At 32.8% G+C, this 25,133-nt stretch overlaps 1 protein-coding gene and 1 long non-coding RNA gene across 2 annotated transcripts in view; one reads left to right on the forward strand and one right to left on the reverse strand.

Annotated features, from left to right (window-relative positions):
- Nucleotides 1-14,716, forward strand: part of LOC147800799 (uncharacterized) — a 39,974-nt gene extending 25,258 nt beyond the window's left edge. The window contains exon 5 of the long non-coding RNA XR_015431181.1: nt 14,625-14,716. This is a non-coding gene — a long non-coding RNA (uncharacterized LOC147800799). The remainder of the gene's footprint in view (nt 1-14,624) is intronic.
- Nucleotides 14,717-17,509: 2,793 nt separating this feature from the next.
- LOC147800800 (uncharacterized) lies at nt 17,510-23,840 on the reverse strand. The gene is made up of 4 exons (XM_087156454.1): nt 20,988-23,840; nt 19,185-19,658; nt 18,715-19,123; nt 17,510-17,895 (listed from the first exon to the last, which is right to left on the reverse strand). The coding sequence occupies exons 1-4, from the start codon at nt 23,838-23,840 to the stop codon at nt 17,510-17,512; spliced, it is 4,122 nt and encodes a 1,373-aa protein (XP_087012580.1).
- Nucleotides 23,841-25,133: the final 1,293 nt, after the last annotated feature.

Here is a 25,133-nt window from a genome sequence, read left to right on the forward strand (position 1 = left end):
ACACTCTAAAAAATGTCTTAAGATATTTCATATTTAATTTACTTTATGTTTCATAAAATACTGTAAGCAAAGGGGATTAAAAATATTACGAAATAACTCTACAATACTGATATTTTAATTACAATAAATAAATTTTTAAAAATAGCCTCGCGCAAAAGAAAGCAGTCTTTAAAAATTCTGAATTTTATTCTTGTTTTGTAAAATCATAACATTTTGTAAATAATAAATATTAACGAAAACAATAAATAAGTTTTTAAACGAATTACAATAAATAAATTTTTAAAAATAACCTCGCGCAAAAGAAAAAGCAGCCTTTAAAAATTCTAAATTTTATTCTTGTTTTGTAAAATCATAACATTTTGTAAATAATAAATATTAACGAAAACAATAAATGAGTTTTTAAACGAATTACAATAAATAAATTTTTAAAAATAACCTCGCGCAAAAGAAAAAGCAGCCTTTAAAAATTCTGAATTTTATTCTTGTTTTGTAAAATCATAACATTTTGTAAATAATAAATATTGACGAAATGGCGCCAATCAGAGCTAAACGCATCAGGACTATCAACTCCTATGGAAAGAAAGATAGTGTCAATTGCGATGGATTAGCGTCAACTCCGAACCTGTGATTATAAAGGGAGGGGGGAAACTTTGAGCGAGGCACACCTGTGACTTTGGGCCAGAAAGGATTCTCCCGTTCCCTCTAAGGGGACCGGCAGAAGCACTCTAGAAAAGAAATGGGGGGGAGTTGTTCCTCGTGATTTCGAATTTCAAGTGATATTCAAACAGTGCACTTCCTAAAACCAAATATCCAGATTGAATAATGCTTTATTATTCCATGGAAATGTAAGCCGATTTTGGATGAAAAACTCTCCCCTTTTTCAGAAATGACGCCTTTGATTTTTAGTCGCGTTGTGGACAATACAGCTTACGCAAAATGCTGCGATTCATAATACATTATGAATCAGCAACAAACACAGTACATTCCATTGACCCCTGATGTACGATTTCAGATATTAACACAAATAAATTCAAAATTAGAATAAAAATAGGAACATTAGCAAAGAATATACTCACAGAAATACCTTTTTTCGATTACAAGTCGTTGTTTTTTAGAAATACAGTCAAATCCTGTTATAGTGAACACTGTTTATAGTGAACTCCCGGATAAAGTGAACAAAATCTTCCCTCCCGTGCCTTGCTGCACACGTATTTTATTTTTTGTGGATATGGTGAACCAAAAAAAGAAGAGAGAGGGTGTCGGATATTATGAACTGTTTTCTGTCTACAACTGATTTATTTTCTTCATTTTTTTGTAATAATTTTGAAATTTCTACTTCGAAATAAATACATATATCGATTTTTTAAACCATCTACAGCATGGTATGTAGCGATAAGTTTATTTTTCTCGTTTGCTTCATTATTGAATTGATTCAGCATTCAAACAGGCCGCAATCTTCCGGTATCCGGACAAATGCTTCAAGTCAAAGCCGGAGAATTCTATTTGGGGAGATTACTTTTATGTGCTCGAGTGGAGGGTTAAACAGGTTTAAAAAGCGGAATAACATAAATTCAGGAAAAAATATCGGAGAGTCTGGAAGTGTTTCCATATCTGATGTTAAAAATTACGCATCAGCTAAAGATTAAATTTTTTTTTTTTTTTTTTTTTTTTGTTCGGCGAAGAGTAATAAAAAATAAAAGTTAACACATTTTTGTTACTTTGATTATATTTCAGTCATTTTGGTATTTCATTTCATTGGTCATTTATTTAAATAATTTGTAATAAAAGGGGGGGGGGAGTTTGGAACCACTAGTTGAAATTGTTTGCGGAACGGATATAGTGAAGTCCCGGTTACAGTAAACCGAAATTTCGGTCCCTTGAAAGTTCACTATAGCGGGGTTTGACTGTATAATAATTCTATCCTTTTTTCATAAATAGCGTGCGAAAATTTGTCGAACCCTTAGATGCCACTGCTTTTAACTCATTCACTATAACCACGATGATGCCCCGCAGTGGACTGATCGTTAAGACACGGTTCCCAGCATATTACCAAAGTCAAGCATCACTGGCTGCGGTCAGTGTGCGGGTGGGTGACCACTTAGATCAGTCTGTTTAGGGGCCGGGGGTGTGCGGTATGGGTCCTCGTTGAACTGTTCTACCGTTCAGTGCTCGACTTAGCGTGCAGGTCTTCGGGCTACCGAAGCGTGGGTGCCATCCCCTCTGCAGAGGATCAAAATTGTGATGGCATGTCTTCGGATCATCCTCAGGGATGTTTCCCAGACCGTCGCCAATAGCCCATTGTGCAGCTCTAGTGCGACGTAAATGAACTCCAAGAATAACCACGATGATTGCTTCGCAATAATCGCTGCTTTTGGCAGAAAACAGTTTTATACTAAAGTTAAAATTATTCACTTAACATATATGTACTAAAAGGACTTCTGTTTGTTTACGCTTGTGCTTCCACTTCCCACATCCAAATCTTATTATCTATTACTATTATAAATATATAGATCTTTTGGTAAACTGAAGTAATTTTTCCAAGTAATCAATTTTTGAAAAAATATTTATATTGTTATTATATTATATAACATTACATATTATTATATTGCTCAAACTTATTTGAGTTCGCAACCGTAATTTAATATTTCCGCTTACCAAGCGGGCGGATATATTAAATACGATATTTACTTGCATATCGTTGTGCATGAAGTTGAGTGTTCAGTTCTAAATCATTTAACAGATATCTTTAACTGTTATTTATAATAGTATATTAATGTTATTTACACAAAAATAATAATTGTAAGATGGTTAATAAGATTATAGACCACCTTTCTAAAATATAGTGTGCAGAATTACATTATAATAATGATAAAAAAATATTTCTCTTAGTTTTTAACTCTTGAATTAAAAGCGCAATAATAGCAGTAAAGGAAAATTACTTTAAATTAGGAATGCAAAAATGTTTGTAGAAAAACATTACCCATTACCTTTCTGACTTTTATTAATTTTATGCTGATGACAGCCAAAACAATATGCAAATGAATGATGAAAAATTGGATCCCACCACGTGATTTTTCTGGCCAATAAAAATGCAGCGACAACTATGTTAACACATTATGTGTCTCCCTATATTAAAGCTGTTGCAAGCACCGCTATTGTTCGCTGCAGTTATCAATTTTATGAAACATTTTGTTTTGCTGTGCAGAAACTGTTAGATTTAAGAACTTAAAATTTCGAAGGTGTGTAGAAAAATATAGAGCGATATATTTTTCTGTAATAATATATTTCTGGTAAAAATATAGTTCAAATTCTCTTAAAAATTCTCAAATTCTCTTAAAAAATATATTCAATTCGAAAAATAGATAGTAGTATTCGCATAATTAGTTGAAGAATAATTAACTGTTAAATTTCTGAACAAAAAATACAATAATATAGTCCGGACTTTTCTACATACTACAGTGATGAAATTTCAACTATCGAAAAGATACTTCTTCTTTAAGCTTTTAAATCGAGTTCTTTTCCGTACTCCAATTTGTCCGAAAATTATTGCAATTTTAAGTGCGTTTTTGTGAAAAGAAAAAAAAAATCTGCTTTAAATAATGACTATTCGTCGTGAGAAAAGTACAATTAAAGTCATTGCAAAAAAAAAATTCCTTAGAGATATTGATGTAGAAAAATGTATTTTTCTTTCTCGAGATCTTTATTTCATAAGCTCATATTAAAGTTTATCTTAAAAGTAATAAAATTTAGATGTTACCAGATATAAATCTTAACAGTTGTTACGAATTTTAAAAAAAAAAAAAAAAAAAAAAAAACGGATTAAAATCGTTTAGTACTTAATATGTTTTGACTTCTATTTATTTATTCTTAATCAGTCGAACAATAAATATTTAATAAGTTAAATAATCGTCTGCACTTGAAATTTATTATTTCAAATCGATCCTTTCGTTCTGATTAGCATATTGATAAATTAATATAGAAGTACATTTGTATAATTTGTTATAAAATGTCTAAAGTTTCTGTGGAAATTATTGACTTTTAAGAAGAAAAACGTCTACTGGAGTTTATTTGTAGGGCCAGCAAGAGTAAACTCTCCTAGTTGATACGAAAATAATTACAGACTACTATAGAGATAGCTCCTGTTTTCATATCGAACACATTATTAAAATAAAAGAGCCGTGGTGGCTCAGGGGTTAGAGCATTCGCCATCTATTGAGTGGAATTGGGTTCGAATCCCAGCGATGGTTGGTCTATAAGAATACCACAACCGGTTTACACCTACCACAGTGCTGACGTAAAATATCCTCAGTGGTAGTAGTGATCCTGGGTTAGAGTCCCTTTGCCGCCAGGCTAACCGTGGGAGGTTTTCGTGGTTTTCCTCTCCATGTAACGCAAATGTGGGTTAGTTTCATCTAAAAATCTTCCACGATGGCAAATTTCTCCCAATACTTGATCCAGTAGTTCCCTTGTCGTCTGAATTGGGTTCAAAATAACAAGCTACCGAGTTGAACACTGGCAGTCGTAAACCCAAAATTGGGTCGACTGTTCAACGACGGTTATAAAATTAGATAAAATAAACTATGAGTGGACCCGGTATAGCCTGGTTGGTAGGGCGTTGGACTCGCTTTTGTGAGAACAGGAGTTCAAATCCAGATGGATGAAGACTCCCCTGGTAGTAAATGGCATATATGGCAACGTTACTTTTAAAAAGTAACTAGTAAAAGTACAAGTATTTTTTAAAAAAGTAACGAGTAAAAAGTAAAAAGTGCATATTTTAAAAAGTAACGAGTAATAAGTACAAGTAAAAGTACAAGTACTAAGCAAAAAAAGTAACGATTTAAAAGTACATTTCTAGGAAATCGAAAATTCAAAGTAACCTAAAATTTTATTGAATAATATTCTTATGCTCTTTAAAGTTTTTGCCAAATTGTTGTCATTTATTTAATTATTTTTAATTTTGAAAGTTATGGATTTAAATTTATTTTTAAATTCGAAAGAATATTATAATATAATTTTATAATATAATCGTATAATATAATTTTAAAATCAAATATAGTTTTAATTTCAAACTTTTTATGGATTTGCACGAAAAAGAAATTTTATCTATTGATTTTAATTTTTAGTTTATTATTTTTATTTATTTAAATTACCATTGATTTAAGATTGTTTTACTCTTTAGAGACTCGTTTTAAAAGCACAAACATAAACAAAGCAAACACAGGGTTTCAGATAGCTTTGTGATCTTTGAGCTATTAAAAAATAATTGAATGTGCAGTATAAGTTGAAACAGAAGGTATTTAAACACGAAGTTAGCTGTGAATGCATGTATATTGCACATTAATTTTATTAATTAAGAAAAAACATAAGCATTTTTTTTCAACTTAATATTTTTTTTTTAGAAAGCTTACCGAGTTTTAGAAAAAAAGTAACGATTTCGTTCGATATTTCCGTTACAAATACTTGTACTTTTTCCCTAAAAAAGTAACGAAAGTACAAGTAAAAGTACTAAATTTAAAAAGTAACGAAGTACAAGTAAAAGTACGTACTTTTTACTTGTTCCGGCGGTACAAGTAACGAAAGTAAAAGTACTGCCATATATGCTCTTGATACATCGAAAACCTTATTATATCAAACAAATATTTCTCCCTATATCCACCTAATGTTAATTTGAATTCTTATGTCGAGGAGTTTCTTTTCAAAATCTTGTTATATCGAATATTTTTCAAAATAGAAAATGAATTTTTTTTCTTCATAAAAATCACAATGCAAATTAATTTAACAGTAGTCGAAAATTTTTGAATTGCAGGATATTAGAAAAAATTATATCGTTTTAAAGAAGGCAGTTTTAAACACGAAAATCCAGTGAAATCGGTCCAATAATTCCTGAGAAATCGAATTTTAAATATAGGAATGCTTTAGCATTCGATTTTTCAGAAACTTAAGAGAATTAAAGGTCTTTAGAAAAAAGTAATTTTATAATTGTGCACAAAAATTTTTCAATTTGCTCCTAAAGTTCCCGAGATATAGTGAAAGGAGCAGAAAGTAACATTAATGAAACCAAACTTTGGTTCGCTCTTCTGACCAAATTATTTTGGTCACATTTCTCATATTGCAGCAACCCCCTATATTGCGAGGGTTAGAAATCCAAGTCCGTAGAAAAAGAATGTATATTCAGATTAAGTGCGTTTTTGAAATTAAGATTGAAGATCCGATTATTAGATCAAAAGTTATTCAGAGTTTTTTTTTTTCTTTCTTTTTTTCGCATGTAAAAAGGATTGTAAAATCCTTTCAGGGTTGCAATTATTTCAGTGTAGTATTTTAGAAATCGTTTCTCACGGGATCAACGAATGTGGGGTCAACATAAAACAATGACTTGAATATATGTGAAAAGTAATAAAGAACAAGGTTCGTACAATAAGTATAAAAAATTTCTTGAAACGATTACACCATAATTTGAACATTTTCACCAACTAATGTATAAGAGCCATGATTGCTCAGGGGATAGAGCGTTCGTCTTCCATGGAGGTGATCGGGTTCGAATGCCAGCGATGGCTGGTCGATACGAACTCTGCATCCGGCTTGCACCGACCACAGAACTGACACAAAATATCCTCAGTGGTAGATGGAACATAAGTTAAAATCCCCTTGCCTTCATGGGGATCCTAACCCATGATTTCAGCGTCTGAGATTTTCGTGGTTTCCTTCTACATGTAACGCATATAAGGGTTAGTTCCCTCAAAAAGTCCTCCACGAAGGCCAATTTTTCTAATACTTGATACAGGAGTTCCTTTGTCTTATGGATCGGGTTCAAAATTACAAGGCCACGGAGTTTAACATTAGTAGTCGTTAACAAAAAAAAAAAAAAATTCGGTCGGCTGTTCAACGATGGTGTTTAGTGTTCGTGATATATTGATCAATTAATAGCGGACTGTTATAAACATAAACATTTATTTTGAAACTTAATAACATAAAATTGATAAGATCACATTGAGTGACAGGGGGATGTTCCCTGTTCTAGAGTTGAATGGCAACTGAATAATAATGTGTCATATGATATGAGCGCCGCCTCGTGGCAATTCTTAACACTCCCCGCCGATTGGATGTTTAAATCCAATCATTATTAATTACAATGCTTATTACATAATAAAATAAAATGAAAAATTGACAATATTCATACAAAACATTAAATATACATACACGTAATTTCAACTTTACAATTATAATGAAAATTTTAACACAAGAATTAATATATAGGTAAAATAGAAATGTTGCGTACTGTTCTTTTAAGTTTGCCTTGTGGCAAACGTATATTTACAACTCTTACCTTCCCATCACTTCCCTTAAATATTTCCTCAATTCTACCTGTTAACCATTTAGTTGCTGGCAAATTCTCTTCTTTCACCAACACTAAAGTTCCAATTTTAACATTACTGAACTGCCATTTGGAGATTACTTAAATAATCTCTCTTCCAAAGTCTCCAAATTTTTTGAGAAATCTTTTCCCATTTACTGAGTCTATTTTCATTGATATCTGCAAGTTGGGGTTCTGTAATGGAAGTGATGGGTCTCCCAATAAGAAAATGCCCAGGTGTTAGGGTATCAAAGTTTTCGAAATCAGCTGACAATGGAGTCAATGGCCTGGAGTTTAATACTCCTTCAATCTCTGCTAAAACTGTAATGAATTCTTCCAAAGTAAAATTGGAGTTTCCCGCTATCCGTTTTAGGTGGAATTTAAAAGATTTAACGCCGGCTTCATATAATCCTCCAAAATTTGGTGATCTTGGGGGGTTATAATGCCAATCAATTTTTTCCTCGGCAAAATATTGAGCCAAAGGTTCATCTGGTGAATTAATAATTTTGAAAAGCCGTTTCAGTTCAGCGTCTGCACCCACGAAATTTCGTCCATTGTCAGTGAAAATTTTAGAGGTTTTACCTCTTCTAGAAAAAAATCTTTTCAAGCTAGCTATAAACCCTGTTGATGTTAAGTCACTTACAAAATCTAAATGTATTGATTTAGTACAGAAACATACATAAATTGCAACATATATCTTATTTAAAACACCTAAATTTTATATAAAATGGTCCACAAAAATCAATACCTGTTATGGTAAATGGAGGAGAAGGTTCGATTCGTTCTTTAGGTAACTGACCCATTAATTGTTGCTCTAAAACTGGTTTGTTTTTTTGTGCACGTAACACAATTGTGTTTTACCAACCTGCACAAATTTCTGCCGTTCACAGGCCAATATTTTTGACGTATTAAGTACAACAAAGTTTGTGCTCCGACATGTAAATATTTCAAATGAAAATAATGTACAATCATATAGGTTAAGGGATGTTTTGCTGGAAGGACAATTGGATGTTTAGTATAATCATTAACACTTGAATTTACAATTCGACCTCCAACACGTATAAGACCCTTTTTATCAATAAAACAATTAAGAGAAGACAATTTACTTTTACCTTTCACATTCTCACCTTTCATTAAAGCATTCAATTCTTCTAAATATTCACTTTGGGCAAATTTTAAGAGAAAAGTTTCGGATTTGTTCAATTCTTCAGAATCTAAATACCTACCTGCCTTGTTCCTTGGATTTTTACAATTATAGATAAATCTAAAAATATATGAAACTATACGAACAAGTTTAGAAAAATTATTGGTAAGTTTAAGTAGGTAATTATAAAACATAACATTTTGATTAGTTAAAGCAAAACACATATCCTCTTCAACAGAGGAACCTTTTTTTTAACTCTGAAAGGTAAGAGTTTTCAGCAATAGAATTAGTGCACTCAAACACTGAAATCTCATCTTTTCTTTAAAACTCGGGACCCGACCACCAGACCTCATTTTTCAGAAGAACTTCTGCACTAACTCCTCTCGTAAGAATGTTAAGTTTACCGGGAACGTGTGACCAAGATTCAGGATTGCTAAGGGCTTGAATCTCTTTCACTCGATTGGAAACAAACTGTTTCCATTTATGATGAGGTCCTTTGATCCAGAACAATGCGATCTGGGAATCTGTCCGAAAATGAACTGTGGGGGATCCTTTTCGTTTTACAATCTGTTCTATTTCTTTTGCGAGTCTGGTTGCAAGTAATGCACCCATTAGTTCTAGTTTTGGAAGAGTCAGTTTCTTTAATGGAGCAACACGACTCTTTGATGCGATAAGATTAACTGTGATTTTGTCACTGTACTTCACTCTTAGGTACACTGCTGTTCCGTATGCTCTTTGGCTGGCATCCGAAAATACATGAATTTGAAGTACCTTGGCATCATCTAGACTGGAGTCTAGAATCATTCTAGGAACTCGTAATTTCAAAATGACAGACAACTCAGACCTCCACTGAATAAATTGTTGGCGAATGTCTGGTGTAAGTTCCGTATCCCACGGACACTTTCTAAGCCACAAGTCTTGGAGTAAACACTTGAGTCTTATTGTGTACGGACTAAGAAAACCCAATATGTCGAACAGTTTTCCGATAGTTCTTAAAACAATTCTTTTAGTAATGCTTTCTTTTCCATCGAATTTAAGCAAGTCTTTCAGTTCTACAGAGATGTAGTCTTCATGCACATGCCATGGCAGTCCTAGAACTTTGTGTAAATTGGCAGCAGGATTGGCTTTCGAATGAATGGGATGGGTTTCGAACCCACAATCCTTCCATAATTGTACCAGTTCCTTGCTGTTTGAACTCCATTTACACAGATTCATGCTTGCTTCTGCCATAATTTTCTTGGCTTCGTCCGACATCTGAAAGGCAGATTTCACGTCGTCGAGAGCTCCTATGAAGTCGTCGACATATAGACATTCACTGAGCATATTCGTCGTAGCGGGATGCAACTCTTGATATTTTTTGATATGTTCCTTAATTGTGGCAGAAAGCAAGAAGGGACTGGCGTTGACACCAAAAAGAACTCTGCAAAATCTAAAAATATTTATGTCATACTGCTCACTTATGGCCGGGTTCGAACTTGGAAAAAGAAATCTCACTGCATTTCGATCTGTCTCATTCAACGATATTTGAAGGAACGCTTTTTCGATATCTGCTAAGATCACCACAGCATACAAACGAAAAAATATAAGCATGTTAAATATCAGGGGATTTAGGCTAAGTCCTGCGTATAAACAGTCATTTAAGGAAAGTTCACCTTCTTCATGTGAGCTGGCATCAAAAACTATTCGTTTACTAGAACTGACTGATTCTCTGTAAACCATGGAAAATGGTAGATAAAATAGCGGTTTATCTGTTTGTACTTTGTCTTTTGGGACCTTCTCTATGATGCCTTGATTTTCATAGTCTTTCAGAATTTCACAATAATCTTCATACAGTTCTGAGCGTCTCTCAAAATTTCTAATCAAATGATCTAGCCGTCCTCTGGCTACAGTTAAGTTATCGTTTAATTCCCTAAAATCATGTTTCCATGGTAGCCCAACTTGATACCTCCCTTCTTTGAAAGAAACAGAATTTTTAAAGAGAGCTAAAGCAGTACTTTCCTCATCTGTATTATCATTTGGAACTATCCCAATTGACTCTAATTCCCAAAATTTATTTAACCCTTCATCAACATTGTCCTGTATGAAATAACATTTGGAATCATGTGGGTGTGTAGAGGGGATCGAACCTGTAACCATCCACCCGAAAACTGTTTCAATTAAAATAATAGAATTACCCCTTAATCGAATTTGATTTCCTTTTAACAATTCATAAAATACGTCACCTCCTAAAAGAATCGATATTTTTTGAGGTAAATAAAAATTAGGATTAGCGTACTTTACGTTTTCGGGTAAATTCAAATTAGAAATATTTATTTCTTCCGAAGGAACATTTCCGGCTATTTCTGGCAAAATTAACAATTCGAGTTCCTTATTATATGATTCCTCATCATTACTTATACGCGAATAAATCTTCTCAGTGATCGGAAATACTGTATTTTTTAATCCAATTAAATTTGACCTACAACGCGATCTTTTTAAACCCAATAAATTAGCTGCCTCTTCAGTAATAAGAGATTTCATACTTCCAGAATCGCGTAGCCCTGTTAAATGCAAATATTTTCCGTTCGATTGCAATAATTTAACTTTCACTGAAGAAAGAAGAACACTTTTATTTACATTAAAAGAATATAAACATGGGGCCTCTTGCGGTTTGTTATTAATTTCATTTTGCATTTGTGATTGCGTAACTTCTTGTTCCGAAACTGAATTATTTCTTTCTTCCCTGCTCATTGGCGCCACACCCGTATTTTTGTTTTGATTTTGTCTATCGAAGAAAAAGTTTGCTCCGTGTAACATTGTACTATGATTCTTGTTACAAGATTTACATTTTAAATGAATTTTCTTACATTTAGACATTGTGTGAAATCCGAGACAATTAAAGCATAATTTATTCCTTACAACACATTTTAATCTATCATCTGCGTTAGAATCGATAAACTTTTTACATCTGAAAATAGGGTGAGATTCCATGCATCCTAATAAACAATTATTTTTGTTTTCGTTTTTCACCATTAGAGTTTTGAATTTCGGGGTTGGTTCCCGTTTAAATTCGCTTGAATTTCTGTTTACATTTTCTAGTGCTTGACATCTTTTAGTTCCGTAAATTTTTCCCAACTCGGTAATTCCGAACCCAATTCCATTTCGTATAATTTACGTGAGTCAATATCAATTCTTTGAATAATTATATAAATTAATATTGTTTCGCAAAGAGGGTTCGTTTCTAATTCTAGTTGTTTTAATGATCGCAAATTACTTTCAATTTTATCGAGCATCTGTCTTAAACTAGACGCAGATTCACATTTAACTTTAGAAAAATTAAATATTTCACCAATATGACTCATAATTTGCAACCGTGTATTTTCAAATCGTTTTTTCAATGCTTCGAATAAACTGTTGTACGTATCATTTACCGTAATTAATTGTTTAGCGTTACCCTTAAGTGCCGACTGAAGGTAAAACAATTTTTGTTGTTCTGACAACTGTTTGTTATCGTCAATTAAAGACATAAATTGCGTTTTGAATGACAACCATTCAACATATAAACCTGAAAATTCGGGAAGATTAATTGACGGTAATTTTAGTTTACAGTTACCAGAGGACGAACTATTTTCATTTGAATTAGAATTTGGATTTAAAAGTTTTTGAAAGCTTACCTCGCATGTTTCGAGGTCAATTTGCAGCCCATCTAAACTTTCTTCAAAATCTGGCAAATCCTCATCCGACAAAGTAGAATAGCATTCGCTGCGTAGATCCTCTAACTTTGTTCTAAGTTTATCCAAAGTTGATAATTTTTGAGTGATGTTCGTATTGTCTACAGGTAAATCAGTATTTTGCTGAAGTGCATTTTCAATCCTTGTCAATTGTCCTCGTATATAACCCCGTTTTCGGTTAAATACTGTTATTTGCTCCAAAGCCATTGTTCGTTTCGATTTCGTACTCAATTTCCACAAGCGTTCGGTTTGTCTTCGTGCTCGGCGATGACCACTTTTTCTTTAGTGTTCGTGATATATTGATCAATTAATAGCGGACTGTAAAAAACATAAACATTTATTTTGAAACTTAATAACATAAAATTGACAAGATCACATTGAGTGACAGGGGGATGTTCCCTGTTCTAGAGTTGAATGGCAACTGAATAATAATGTGTCATATGATATGAGCGCCGCCCCGTGGCAATTCTTAACAGATGGTTATAAAATTTAAAAAAAAAACTAACGCATAAATATCAAACGGGATCCCCAAACCTAAGTTGACTAGTGTCCTACTAAAACTAAGAAACTGGTTGCAAAATTTCTAAAAGAACATTCGAAGCTCGATCTCTTGACTTTTCTAATTATTTCTGTTCGAGAATCTCTGAGAATGTTTCTGCTCTTACAAAACTAAATTGAGAAGGTGTAACGGATGATGGAACACACACCTCATTCTGACGAGCCAAAAAACGACACGAGCTGTGATACAGTAAACATACCATAGGGAAACCTTGCCAGATAAGATTTTCTTAATGTTTTGTGTTAAAGGTAAATTTGTAACAATAATTTTTTAATCCGTGATCTAATTAAACAGCAAAATTATTCCCCTTTCCTTAATTACTTACTACAAAGATAAGTTGTTGCAGTTCATTTACGCCGCACTAGAGCTGCACAATGGGCTATTGGCGACGGTCTTTGAGACACCCCTGAGGATGATCCGAAAACATGTCATCACAATTTTGATCCTCTGCAGAGGGGATGGCACCCCTGCTTCGGTAGTCCGACGACCTGAAAAACGAAGTTGAGCACTTAACTGTAGAAGAGATTAACGAAGGCCCATACCGCGTACCCTCGGTCCCTACGCAGACTGATCCAAGTGGTCACCCACCCGCACACTGACAGCAACCAGTGATGTTTGACTTTGGTGATTTGCTGGGACCCGTGCCTTTACGATCAGTCCACTGCTGGACTCTACAAAGATTAATTTTGAAGCATCTGTACAGAAATTTTAGTCTTAAAAAGAACGCTGGTTAGCTTACTTAAACAGTAACAAATCCGCATTTTCTACCCCTTCAAGTTCTAATCGTGAAGACGCGATACCCATCCAAGCACCGAAGCATCACTGGCTGCGGTCAGAAAGTGGGTGACCACTTTGATCCGCCTGCGAAAGGACCGAGGGTGTGCGGTATCAGTTCTTGTTAAACTGTTCTACTGTAAAGTGCTCGACTTCGCGCACAGATCGTGCAGGCTACTCTTTAATACCTTAACCTAGATACTCTTGAATACTCTTAATAATACTAGGTAATTATAAGGTTTCTTTTCACAAAGTTTTGCATGCTCAGCTAAAATCCACCTTGTCATGACATTTTAATGAGCAATGCAGTTTGATCCTATAGTTAGTGTGACCATTTTACTTAAGTGACAACACTTATTTAAAAAAAAAAGTCTTAAAAAATAATTTGTAATCCTTTTAGGATGAAAGGTTTATAAACTGCAATATTTTTGTCTTATTAGAAAAAGGTTTTTAGTACTAACACTTTCGTTCGACAATAAGAAGAAAATTCTGACAGAAGGTAACCGTAGGAAAAATAAAAAGTCAGCCGAAATCTATTTTTCTTCATTAAAATGAAGTTTTTAGGTGCTCAACTCCTTAAGTGATAATGTCTCTGAATATGCTTGAGATCACCGAAGTCAAGCATCACTGGCTACGGTCAGTGTGAGGATGGGTAACTACTTGGATCAGTTTGCGTAGGGACCGAAGATGTGCGGTATGGGTCCTCGTTAAACTGTTCTACCGTGTGCTCGACTTCGCGTGCAGGTCATTGAGCTACCGAAGTGGGGGTGCCATCCCCTCCTCAGAGGATCAAAATTGTGATGGCATGTCTTCGGCCCAGACCGTCGCCAATAGCCCGTTGTGCAGCTCCACTGTGACGTAAATGAACTATAACAACAACTAAATATGCTTGACAACCAACTCTGTTTAGTATTTATAGTTAATTTTGCATTCTAACTAATTCTAGCCAACTCTATTTCTAAAAAATTTCATAAATGAGTTTTATTAATAGTTTTATTAATAGCTTGTGTCAATGTAATAAATTAACGTTTTATCCCCACTCTATATCAGTTTAAAATTTTAATTATATTTTTATTTTTCTTACAGATTTTTCATACAGTACAGACTGCACCAGTAATTCATAGTTACCATTTTGTTAACAATAACTTTGTATGTTATAATAAATAATTTCTGCACGATATATTGTAATATTTTGTTTTCTTGTCTACCATATTGTTGTTTCTTATAACATTAATTTTTAACATTAAAATGGCTTTATCGTGCCCGATACGAAATCAATGGCACTCTGTTTTACAAAATTCATCTGTATCTCCTTTAACTATTAATAGTATTACAAGAGTCTTTCAAAATTTATCTAAACCTGAAGTAAATTTCTTATCACGATGTTTAATTTCTTTTAAAGTTGATCTAGTTTTAATTACGAAATTTTGCGTATACATTATATCACGAAATGAAATGTTAGTTATAAACTGCTCTCTGTATGATGTGATAAATCTTATGAAATTCGTCAAAACGTACATAAATTTTGAAAAAAACAAATTTCCCGACTTGAACATGGATGACATGTTCTTCAATACTTACCGTGAAAAAATTTTTCACGAATTTGAACAAATTTTAAAGCAAATAGATAATATAAACGAAAATAATTCAATTAATCCGAATTTTCAAAGCTTTTTTTCTGCGGTATATCACTATTTCGCACATAAAAAAGTTGATTTATCACGTCATACGTATGAAATGACGGTACCTGAATATTATAATCTAATCAGGATGCTTTTAGTAGAAATAAAAAGAACTCAGCAATTCCATGAGTTAAAGAATTCTAAGAAGGAGTTTTTAAAATTTGAAAAATACTTTCAAAAATTTGAGGGAAGAGTAAGAATAATTTTAAAGAGAAGAAAAAATATTTTAGAGTTAACCTCTTGCTATATAATTATATCTTTATGTCCTGGGGAAAAAGATGGAGATACTTATATTAACAACATACCGCAGAATTAAGTGTCTATAAATACCCGAGCTAAGTTTCCTTTTTAAACATTTTATATTTATGTAGTCTATGCTCATTTACAAATCAACTATCTTCACAATTGTTTATTATTTTTAAAAACAGGACATGATCAGTATGTTGATCACACATTTTTTTAAATTTTAATCAATTAACTTTTCGTCATACTTTTTATACATATCTTAGTGTTTTTGTCTATTTTGTATTTTGTCTACATTTTGTGTACTGTTATTCATGCATGTTTTTGTAATTTTTTTTTGCATGTTTGCATGTTTTTGTAGTAAATATTATGAATTAAATAAATTCTTTTTCTAAAACTAATATATGAATACTTTTCAATCAATGACTTCATTTGAATAGAATCAATGCCGAAACTGTAAGAACTCAAATCCGAATAAAAATTACGCATCATATTTCAAAACTCTTTCTACTTATTTAGTTGTTTTAAATTTTTAAGTTGAATTTTTACCATTAGAATATAATAAGTCATTGTTTTACTTTACATAAATTGTTTTTTAATTAAATGACGATGGTGTTAAGCTAGCTTATAACTCAAATTCAAGTTCGACAAGTTAATTTCAAATATTGCATTCGAATTTTTAATAGTTATTTTGTATTTATTATAGTTTTATTGTATACGTTGACTAAGACCGGGTTTACATAAAATTAATTATAAAAAGTAAATCTAACGTTTTAAAAAGAGTAAATGTAACTTATTAAACTAATTTATAAAATGTGCAATTTAAAAAGTAAATGAAACTCTTTAAGAGCTGGATAAAACTTTTCATCGTTTATTAAATTAGCAAATTTGGTAACTAAATATCTTTATTATAAAATATTGCATAAGAGTTTAGTTTTTAGTGTATTAAAAGAACAACACTTATAACTTTAAGCCTTTAATTTTCCTTGGTAATTAAAATGTAATAGAGCAAAATATTAAAAGGGGTGATAAGTAAATATTTTTGGTGAATGCCTTTAAATAAGAGAATAAATAAGCAAAACTATAATGCACAAAAAGGTAAGCCCAGTATCTTTTCCTAATATATATAGATATAAGACATATCATTTAAGAAACTTATCAATATTAAATACAGAAACTGAAAGGTATCATTCCAAGAAACTGAAACAGTTATATATTATCCCAAGAAATTGGAGCAGTTGGATATTAGATTCAAAATATACAAAAGATAAATAACAGTCTACATGTCTCTCAAAAATAGTTACCAAAATAAAGTTGAAAAAACCATTTCCAAAATTAGAAAAACCACAGTAACCAAAAGAGTGGAAAAAAATGAAAAACAGTAAAGGAAAACCTACAATAGCCTTAGAGGCGAGCATAGACATAAAAGTGGCAAAACATGGTTTTGGACCATCTTCGGAGCAACAAAAAAGAAATTTTGGAGCAGCAAAACAAAGATTTGAAGCATATATTTAATAAAAAAAATTAAAACAAGAATTTAATAACAAGAATTTTTAATTTTGTTCATTGATAACATACTTTTTTTTTTTTTTTTTTTTTTGAAGGACTCTGCATCAACAAATTATGTTTCTTTTTGGTATCTTCCAATGCTGTTAAATATTCTGCTATACTCGACTTAGCCTCAGATAAAAGAATCTGTCAGTTTTCTATAATCGACATTTCTTTATTACCCATCTTTAATATTTTTTTCAGATGTGGCCAAGAGATCTTGAGAAGCTTTCAAATTTTTTTTTTTTTAAATGAATTTCAGCAGCTTTTAGTCTGTTTTCCTCAGTTTCAGTGTTTTCACATTCTTCTCGCTTTCTTTGTTCTCAACCTCTAATCAGGCAGAATAATTTTTAAATGCTACACGAGCCACTTTAATCATGTCTTTGTCAACTTTAAAGTTATTTAAACCCCCCATTTTGTTGATATGTGACACAACTTGTCTCAAACCATTAACACTATGCGAATTTAAACTTGCCCTACTGTCAAGTAGCTTTTTGTTTACACTAAAATCTCTTTCAACATCAGCATTCTCATGTGGTATGCACAAAAAAGCTTTGTTAAAAGAGGATATTTGATATTTCCCAAATTATCTTTCTTCACAAAATAGTTTTTCCAAAACACATCAATTAGTACATATTCATTTGAGTCAGAAGAATAACCTTCTGGTTCAACACGTAACCTCGTCCATTCATCTAGCAACAAAGATGCGTCTTCGGGTTTTATCATGGATGGGGTTACTGTTGCCAGATATCTTATTGACTTAATAGAAGTGTCTTCTATTCTTATTATAGGATGCAACACTTTAAGATGTTGCAGTAACCTATTTTCAAGAGGCAATTCTTTTAATAACTTTTTTGCACATGCCAAGTAAAAAGACCTAGCACCTAAATACATAGATTTTATTTTCTAAAGATAAGGATGGCATTGCCTTTGTGATATCTAGACCAATATCTATTAAATTTGAATTTTGCCAAATTTCTGCGTTTTCTTCATCTAATCTTTAAGTCCCTTCCTGACAAGCTAAGAAAAGCAGAATTCTTTAAAAAACGCCTTACCAATGCTTTAACTAGAGACACCATTTCATCAAACAGCAAGTGAATCAATGGTCTCTCAGTTTGGAAAAAGACATAAAAATTTATTCAATATAGCCGAAATATTCAATAACAAATATCATTAACTGGAATATATTTCCAGTTAAAACTTACATAGTTTTACTTATTTTTATAAGAACCTAAGTGGAATGAATCTTAAATAAATCATAAACTTATATAATGGAAAAATCATAAAAATTAAGTAGAATATCATTAAAATTATAGAAACTAATACAATGTGGGAAAATGAAATTTATGACAACTTAGCACAACAAATAAGTTTTCAAAATCTTACCGGATATATACTTTATTTCTTTGATTGATTATCAGAGCATGATTTATAGATAACACTGAAATATTTTTCATTGAATTCTAAATGAGTAATTGAAATTTCAATGGCCATATTGCCAAACATAAATATTACTCATCTACCAACATAATGAATAAATCTAAACTGAAACTAAAAAAAGGAAAGAAAATAATAAAACAAAATATTTCTTGATTAACAGTACCACTGGCGCCATCTGTTATTGAAATTATAAAAAGAGTCAAAACATCCTGCCACCCAAGGAGGTGGAAATGTTATTTTTTTTATCAATGGACATACTTTACAGATAGGCCTGGTGGTTTCTCCATGAGCTGTTCTTAATTTAACAACCCTAATAATACCATCGTTTCCAGGAAATACCTGCACAACTCGTGCAAGAGTCCACTTTAATGGAGGTGGGACATTGTCATTTTTGAGAAGAACTAAATCTCCAACATGAAACTCTGAGCCAGAAACAGTCCATTTAGACTTTGCTTGCAGAGTTTGGAGATAATCTTTACTCCATTTGATCCAAAATTGAGCACGAAGTTTTTGAATTAAAGACCATCTAGACTTGAGACACACGGATGGTGATGGGTCTCTCTCAGGCAATGAAAGAAGTGGAGCACCCACAATAAAATGTTCAGGGGTAAGAGCCTCTAGATCACTTATTTCTGATGTTAATGGACATAACGGTCGTGAATTGAGGCAAGCCTCAATTTGACACAAAGAGCGTAGCCAGTTCTTCGAAATTCAGTGTAGCTGAGCCGCAAACTTTCAGCAGGTGTCTCTTGGTTGATTTAATATTAGACTCCCAGAGTCCGCCAAAATGAGGTGTTGCTGGAGGAATAAAGTGCCAAGAGATTTGAAGATTGCTGGAAAAATCTTGAACTGAATTGTCTCGAACAATTTTGAACAGAGACTTCAAATAGTTACTGGCTCCTTTAAAATTTGTGGCATTATCACTGTATACATCAGATGGCAACCCTCGTCTAGCAATAAATCGACGAAAGGATGCTAGGAAGGTTTCTGTTGACAAATCAGAGACAAGTTCCAAGTGGACAGCCTTCGTAGCAAAACAAATGAAAAGTGCAATGTACGACTTTAAGGTGACTTTAGATCTTGGTAAATTTGGTTTGGTTGAAATTGGACCTGCAAAGTCCAACCCAACACGTTGGAAAGGTTTAGATGGAATAACTCGATCACGAGGCAAATCGGCCATGAGCTGGCTTGAAGAAACAGCATTTACCTTTAAACAAGTTATACAGCCTCTGAGGATCTTTCTTACTGTGTTTCTCCCAGCTGGAAACCAAAATTTTTGCCGAATTAAAGATAAAACTACAGAAATGCCAGAATGTAACGAAAGCTTATGATAATATTCTATAATAAGCGTGACAAAATGATGATTTTTCGGCAAAAGAAAAGGATGTTTAGCCGACAGTGACAGATTTGAATTTTTGAGTCTCCCACCAGTTCTTAAGACCTTGTCAGAATCTAGAAAAGGTGAAAGGGTTATTATTTTAGAGTTTCTTGGAACACAGCCTTTATTTTTGATTGACTTAATTTCAGCACTAAATTCCACCCTTTGAATTTCTTTAATAATTGCGATAAGAGCATTATCCAGTTCACTAACTTGAAGGCAACCGTTTATCCGATTTTCCGAATTTCTCGAGTTGAACACGAATCTTTTACACCAAGCAATCACTCTTATTAATTTGCTGAATGATGAATATTTTTGAGTTAACTCTTGCATCGAATTACTTTCAACTGCTGAGGCATGTATTAAAGTGTCAGGGTTGGAAGTGTGAACAGAGTTTGGTTTAACCTCTTCGGTGAATGCTGAATTTGCATTAGATAGCCACTCCGGGCCCTGCCACCAAAGTTCCAAGTCCTTAAGCTTCTTTGGAAAAATTCCTCAAGAGGCGCAGTCGGCAGGATTGGTAACTCCAGCCACATGGTTCCAGTCGCCATTATTAGTAAGTGATGTTATGGCTGCAACTCTATTTTTTACGAACTGATCCTTTAAAGAGTCTGATCGAATCCAACTCAGAACGATTTCTGAATCCGACCATAAGAACACTTGCTTCCAAATTTGATCTATCGAAATTTGAAGATTACTATACAATTTTGCTAGCAAATGAGCTGCACACAGTTCGAGGCGAGGTAATGATACTGTTTTCAAAGGGGCGACCCTGGTTTTTGCTGCCACTATGTTCACTGAAGCTCTACTTTCGTTATCCACTACTTTCAAATAAAAAACAGCTGAATATGCTTTGAGTGAGGCGTCACAAAATCCGTGTAACTGGGCATCAATGATTAAATTATTTACAGACACCAGTCTTCTTTGAATTGCTATTTCCTTTAAAGCCTGTTTTTCAGCCTGGAAGGTTTTCCAGACACATAAGAGCTCTTCGGTTAAAGGTTCGTCCCAAGTTAATTTATTTTTCCATAGGCTTTGCATCAAAATTTTTAAGATGATTGTGGCAGGTGAAAGAAAGCCCAGAGGATCAAAAATCCTAGCTATGACAGAAAGCAGTTCTCTTTTTGAGGTAACTATCTCTGGAAATGAAATGTTCACCTGAAAAGTATCTTGCTGTGTATTCCAATACAGTCCTAAGACCTTCTGACATTGATTTTCTTTTATAGTAACATTGTGCTGCTGTGAGAGAGAGTCTTTGGAAAGATCTGATAGAACCTCTGAACAATTAGACGACCATTTTCTGAGATTGAAACCTCCTCGTTGCAAAAGTGATTTTAAGTTTGAAACTAGATTTTTGGCTTTGGGGATAGAATCTGTACCTGATAACAGATCATCAACATAAAATTCTTCCTTAAGAATTCTTGAAGCATCAGGAAAAGCTTTCTCTTCGTCCTTAGCGAGTTGTTGAAGTGTTTTTACAGCAAGATAGGGAGCACAGGCTGTCCCATAGGTGACAGTTAATAATCTGTATATCTGGATTTCTTCATCAGGTTTGAACCTCCAGAGTATTCGTTGGTAATCAGCATCCTCTTCATGAATACGAATTTGGCGAAACATTTTCTCGATGTCAGCAGTAAATGCAACTTTGAAAGTTCTAAATTTTAGTAATAGAGAAAATAGTTCGGGCTGCAAACGAGGACCTGCATGCAACGCATTGTTGAGAGAATTCCCTGAAGAATCCTTAGCTGACGCATCGAAGACCACTCTTAGTTTGGTTGTGTTGCTGTCTTCCTTAATAACGAAATGATGAGGTAGATAAAATGTTGATTCCTTAATCAGTTCGTCGGAAGGAACCCTTTCCATATGACCTAGTTGAAGATATTCCGACATGAAAGTTGTGTACTGATGCTCAAGTTCATTATTCTTACTTAGTTTTCTTTCAATGTAGTTGAATCTTTCACTTGCTTGAGTAGCTGAGTCACCAAATTCTATAGAATGTTTGAAAGGTATTCTCACAATATAACGTCCAGATGGATCTCTAGCAACCGTTTTGTCGTAAAATGCTTCACAATCTGAATCATTCTTTGATTTCAGTTCAGCTTGAGGTAAAGATTCGAGCTCCCAGAATTTAGCCAATTGACAATCCAACGATGAGGTAAGATGACAGTTCACAAAGGAGTTTTCCTTATTGGAGTTTGAGAACACTCTTCCCGATAATAGCCTGCCTAGATGAGAATTGAGTGCAGCTGGAGTACCTTTCTTCCCTAAAATTGGTTCTCCAATTAGCAAGTCAGCGTATAAGTCGGCTCCTAACAGAATGTCTATTGGACCAGTTGCATGAAATGTTGGATCTGCAAGCATTAGACCATGCAGGTGTGGCCAGTTGCATGAAGAAAATGTGAAATTCGGTAAATCACTTGTTATGCAGTCTACAATCAAGGCTTTACAGCAAAAAATTTTCTTATTAAAATGTGGAGAAAAGACCAAAGATACTTCAGATAAAGAAGACTTTACTAGCGTATTATTAATTCCTGAAATCGAATGATTTGTAACAGTCTTTGATAATTGCAGTCTTTTAACACAGTTTTTGCTCACTAGAGATTTCTGACTGCCGTTGTCAATCAGCGCTCGGCAATTAACGAAATGTCCCTTAGCATTTTTAACCTTTATTAAAGCTGTTGATAATAAAGTATTACTATCTACACTATTAGAATTTAGACAAGTTGTGCTAAGTTGAATGTTTTCCCTCACTGTAGGAACATTTTCAGAATTGGCATTATCTAAATTTGAATTAGAATAGCAAACTGTATTGCTTACATTAGGTTCTTCAGAATTAGAATAAAATCTATGCAATGAAGTATGATGTTTTCTATGACATGCCTTACAGGTGTTAGTAAAACGGCATTTATTTGCCATATGAAATTTTCTTAAATAATTTATACACAGCCTTTTAGATTTAATTACCTTCCACCTGTCATCAACAGACATCTTATTATACATGGGACAATTAACAATCGAATGATTTTCATTACAAATATTGCATAAATTTTCGGTTTTGTTTACTACCACATTATTTACAAAAGCCTTTTTAGGAAGAACCCTTGGCTTGCATTCTGTTTGATTTGAAATACTTTTTGCTTGTTGCTCAAGAAATTTAGCCAATTCTAAAAATGTTGGAATATCTTGATTAGTTAAAGATAATTCCCATCTTTGCCTTAGTGTATCATCTAGTTTTCCCAAAATAAAAAATATTAAAATAACATCTACCATAGGATTAACTTCTAACTTTAAAGTTGAAAGAATTCGAATAACTTCATTACACGTATCTAAAATTTCAAATATCGAAATCGCAGAATTAGACTTAATTGTCTTTAGATTAAATAGTTTTGAAATTTGCGCGAACGCTAATTCACGTTTATTATCATATCTCGCAACTAGAGTCTGCCAAGCGTGCTTATAATTTTCATCTGTGAGCGAAAATCCTGAAATAAGCTTGTGTGCAGTACCCTTTAAACTAGCAAACAAATATTGAAATTTTTGAAGTTCTGTTAATTCTGGATTTTTATCTATGGAACTCAAAAACAATTCTTTAAATGACATCCAATTATTGAAATCTCCATAAAAACTCGGTAACTCGAATTTGGGCAACTTTAAACAAGATTCATTTAGTTTCGGTTTCGAATCATCTAGAGAAACGCCGCCATTATTAGTATTGTTTACTTTTGATTTCAATTCCGACATTTCCCGTGCAATATTAATTCGCAACGTATCAATATTAGATGCCAAATCATCAAATTCTTTCATATTGCTTGCCTCTTCCTCATTCTTGCAAGAAACGATAATTTCCGTATGAATCTCATTAAGCTCCACCCATATTTCATTCATTTGAGCCGAAAAAACATTTAATTCCGCTCTTTCTATTTCCCCAGACACAAATTTCGGTTTCAGAATATTGTTTATACGCGTTACTTTACCTTTCAAAATACTACGTCTTTTCTTTAAAGTTTCCATTATAATTACAAAATACAAGATTTAAGATCAAAGATTTATCGACGGACCGAAAAATAAAAACAAAAAACAGCATTAACTAGAGCAATATAAAATACTTTTATCTAGCTCTCTTAATTGAAATCGAAACTACAATTATAAACAATAGCTCAGAATTTTCACTCCGGTCTCGAAGGACCAAAAAATGGAATGAATCTTAAATAAATCATAAACTTATATAATGGAAAAATCATAAAAATTAAGTAGAATATCATTAAAATTATAGAAACTAATACAATGTGGGAAAATGAAATTTATGACAACTTAGCACAACAAATAAGTTTTCAAAATCTTACCGGATATATACTTTATTTCTTTGATTGATTATCAGAGCATGATTTATAGATAACACTGAAATATTTTTCATTGAATTCTAAATGAGTAATTGAAATTTCAATGGCCATATTGCCAAACATAAATATTACTCATCTACCAACATAATGAATAAATCTAAACTGAAACTAAAAAAAGGAAAGAAAATAATAAAACAAAATATTTCTTGATTAACAGTACCACTGGCGCCATCTGTTATTGAAATTATAAAAAGAGTCAAAACACTAAGTTATGCAGTCGATCCTTGTTCAATTGTTCCGTTCTCCTGTATATATCGTTTTGTTTTAACGGTCTCGTCACAAATTCTATCCTTTTGTTAATAATACCCGCTTAAAACTTTTTTCAACTAGCATATTCGTTAATGATTCCTTTTTTAATGCAGATGCTTTGATAGATTCTAGAATTTTACCGATATTGAATAAATTAAGTCATTTCGTTTTTAAAAGTGAAATAATAATTCCTGATGCTAACGGTGATAAGGAAAGCAAGGATTTTATTCAATTTGGTGAAAGTACATCGGACATCATGTTTCATGTTCATGCATCAGTTGATGAATATTTTTGAAATCGTGGTGATGTGGATTGAAAAAATGGTTGCAAAAGTTAAAGAAGTGCAAAGTAATATCGATGAAGGCGGAGAAACAGAACCACAACCAAAGCCAACGACGGTGGAAGGCTTCGAAGACTTAAAAACAACGAGGAACTTTCTGAATTCACGCGAATTTGAATTGAAAAGCAATTTATTAAAAAATGTAGAAAATTTATTGTTTGCAGTGAGGAGAAAAGAGAATGTTCAAATCAAAATTTCCAGATATTTTAAATAAATGTTTATTCATCGTCCATTTGCACTGCAAATATTTTTGCACTATATGCATAATTTTACAATTAAAATTTTTTATATTTATTACAATTTATTGCCTAAATA

Source organism: Parasteatoda tepidariorum, unplaced genomic scaffold (assembly GCF_982258835.1).
Source record: "Parasteatoda tepidariorum strain Cologne lab strain unplaced genomic scaffold, Ptep-v5.0 scaffold_83, whole genome shotgun sequence".
Lineage (NCBI taxonomy): Eukaryota > Metazoa > Arthropoda > Arachnida > Araneae > Theridiidae > Parasteatoda > Parasteatoda tepidariorum.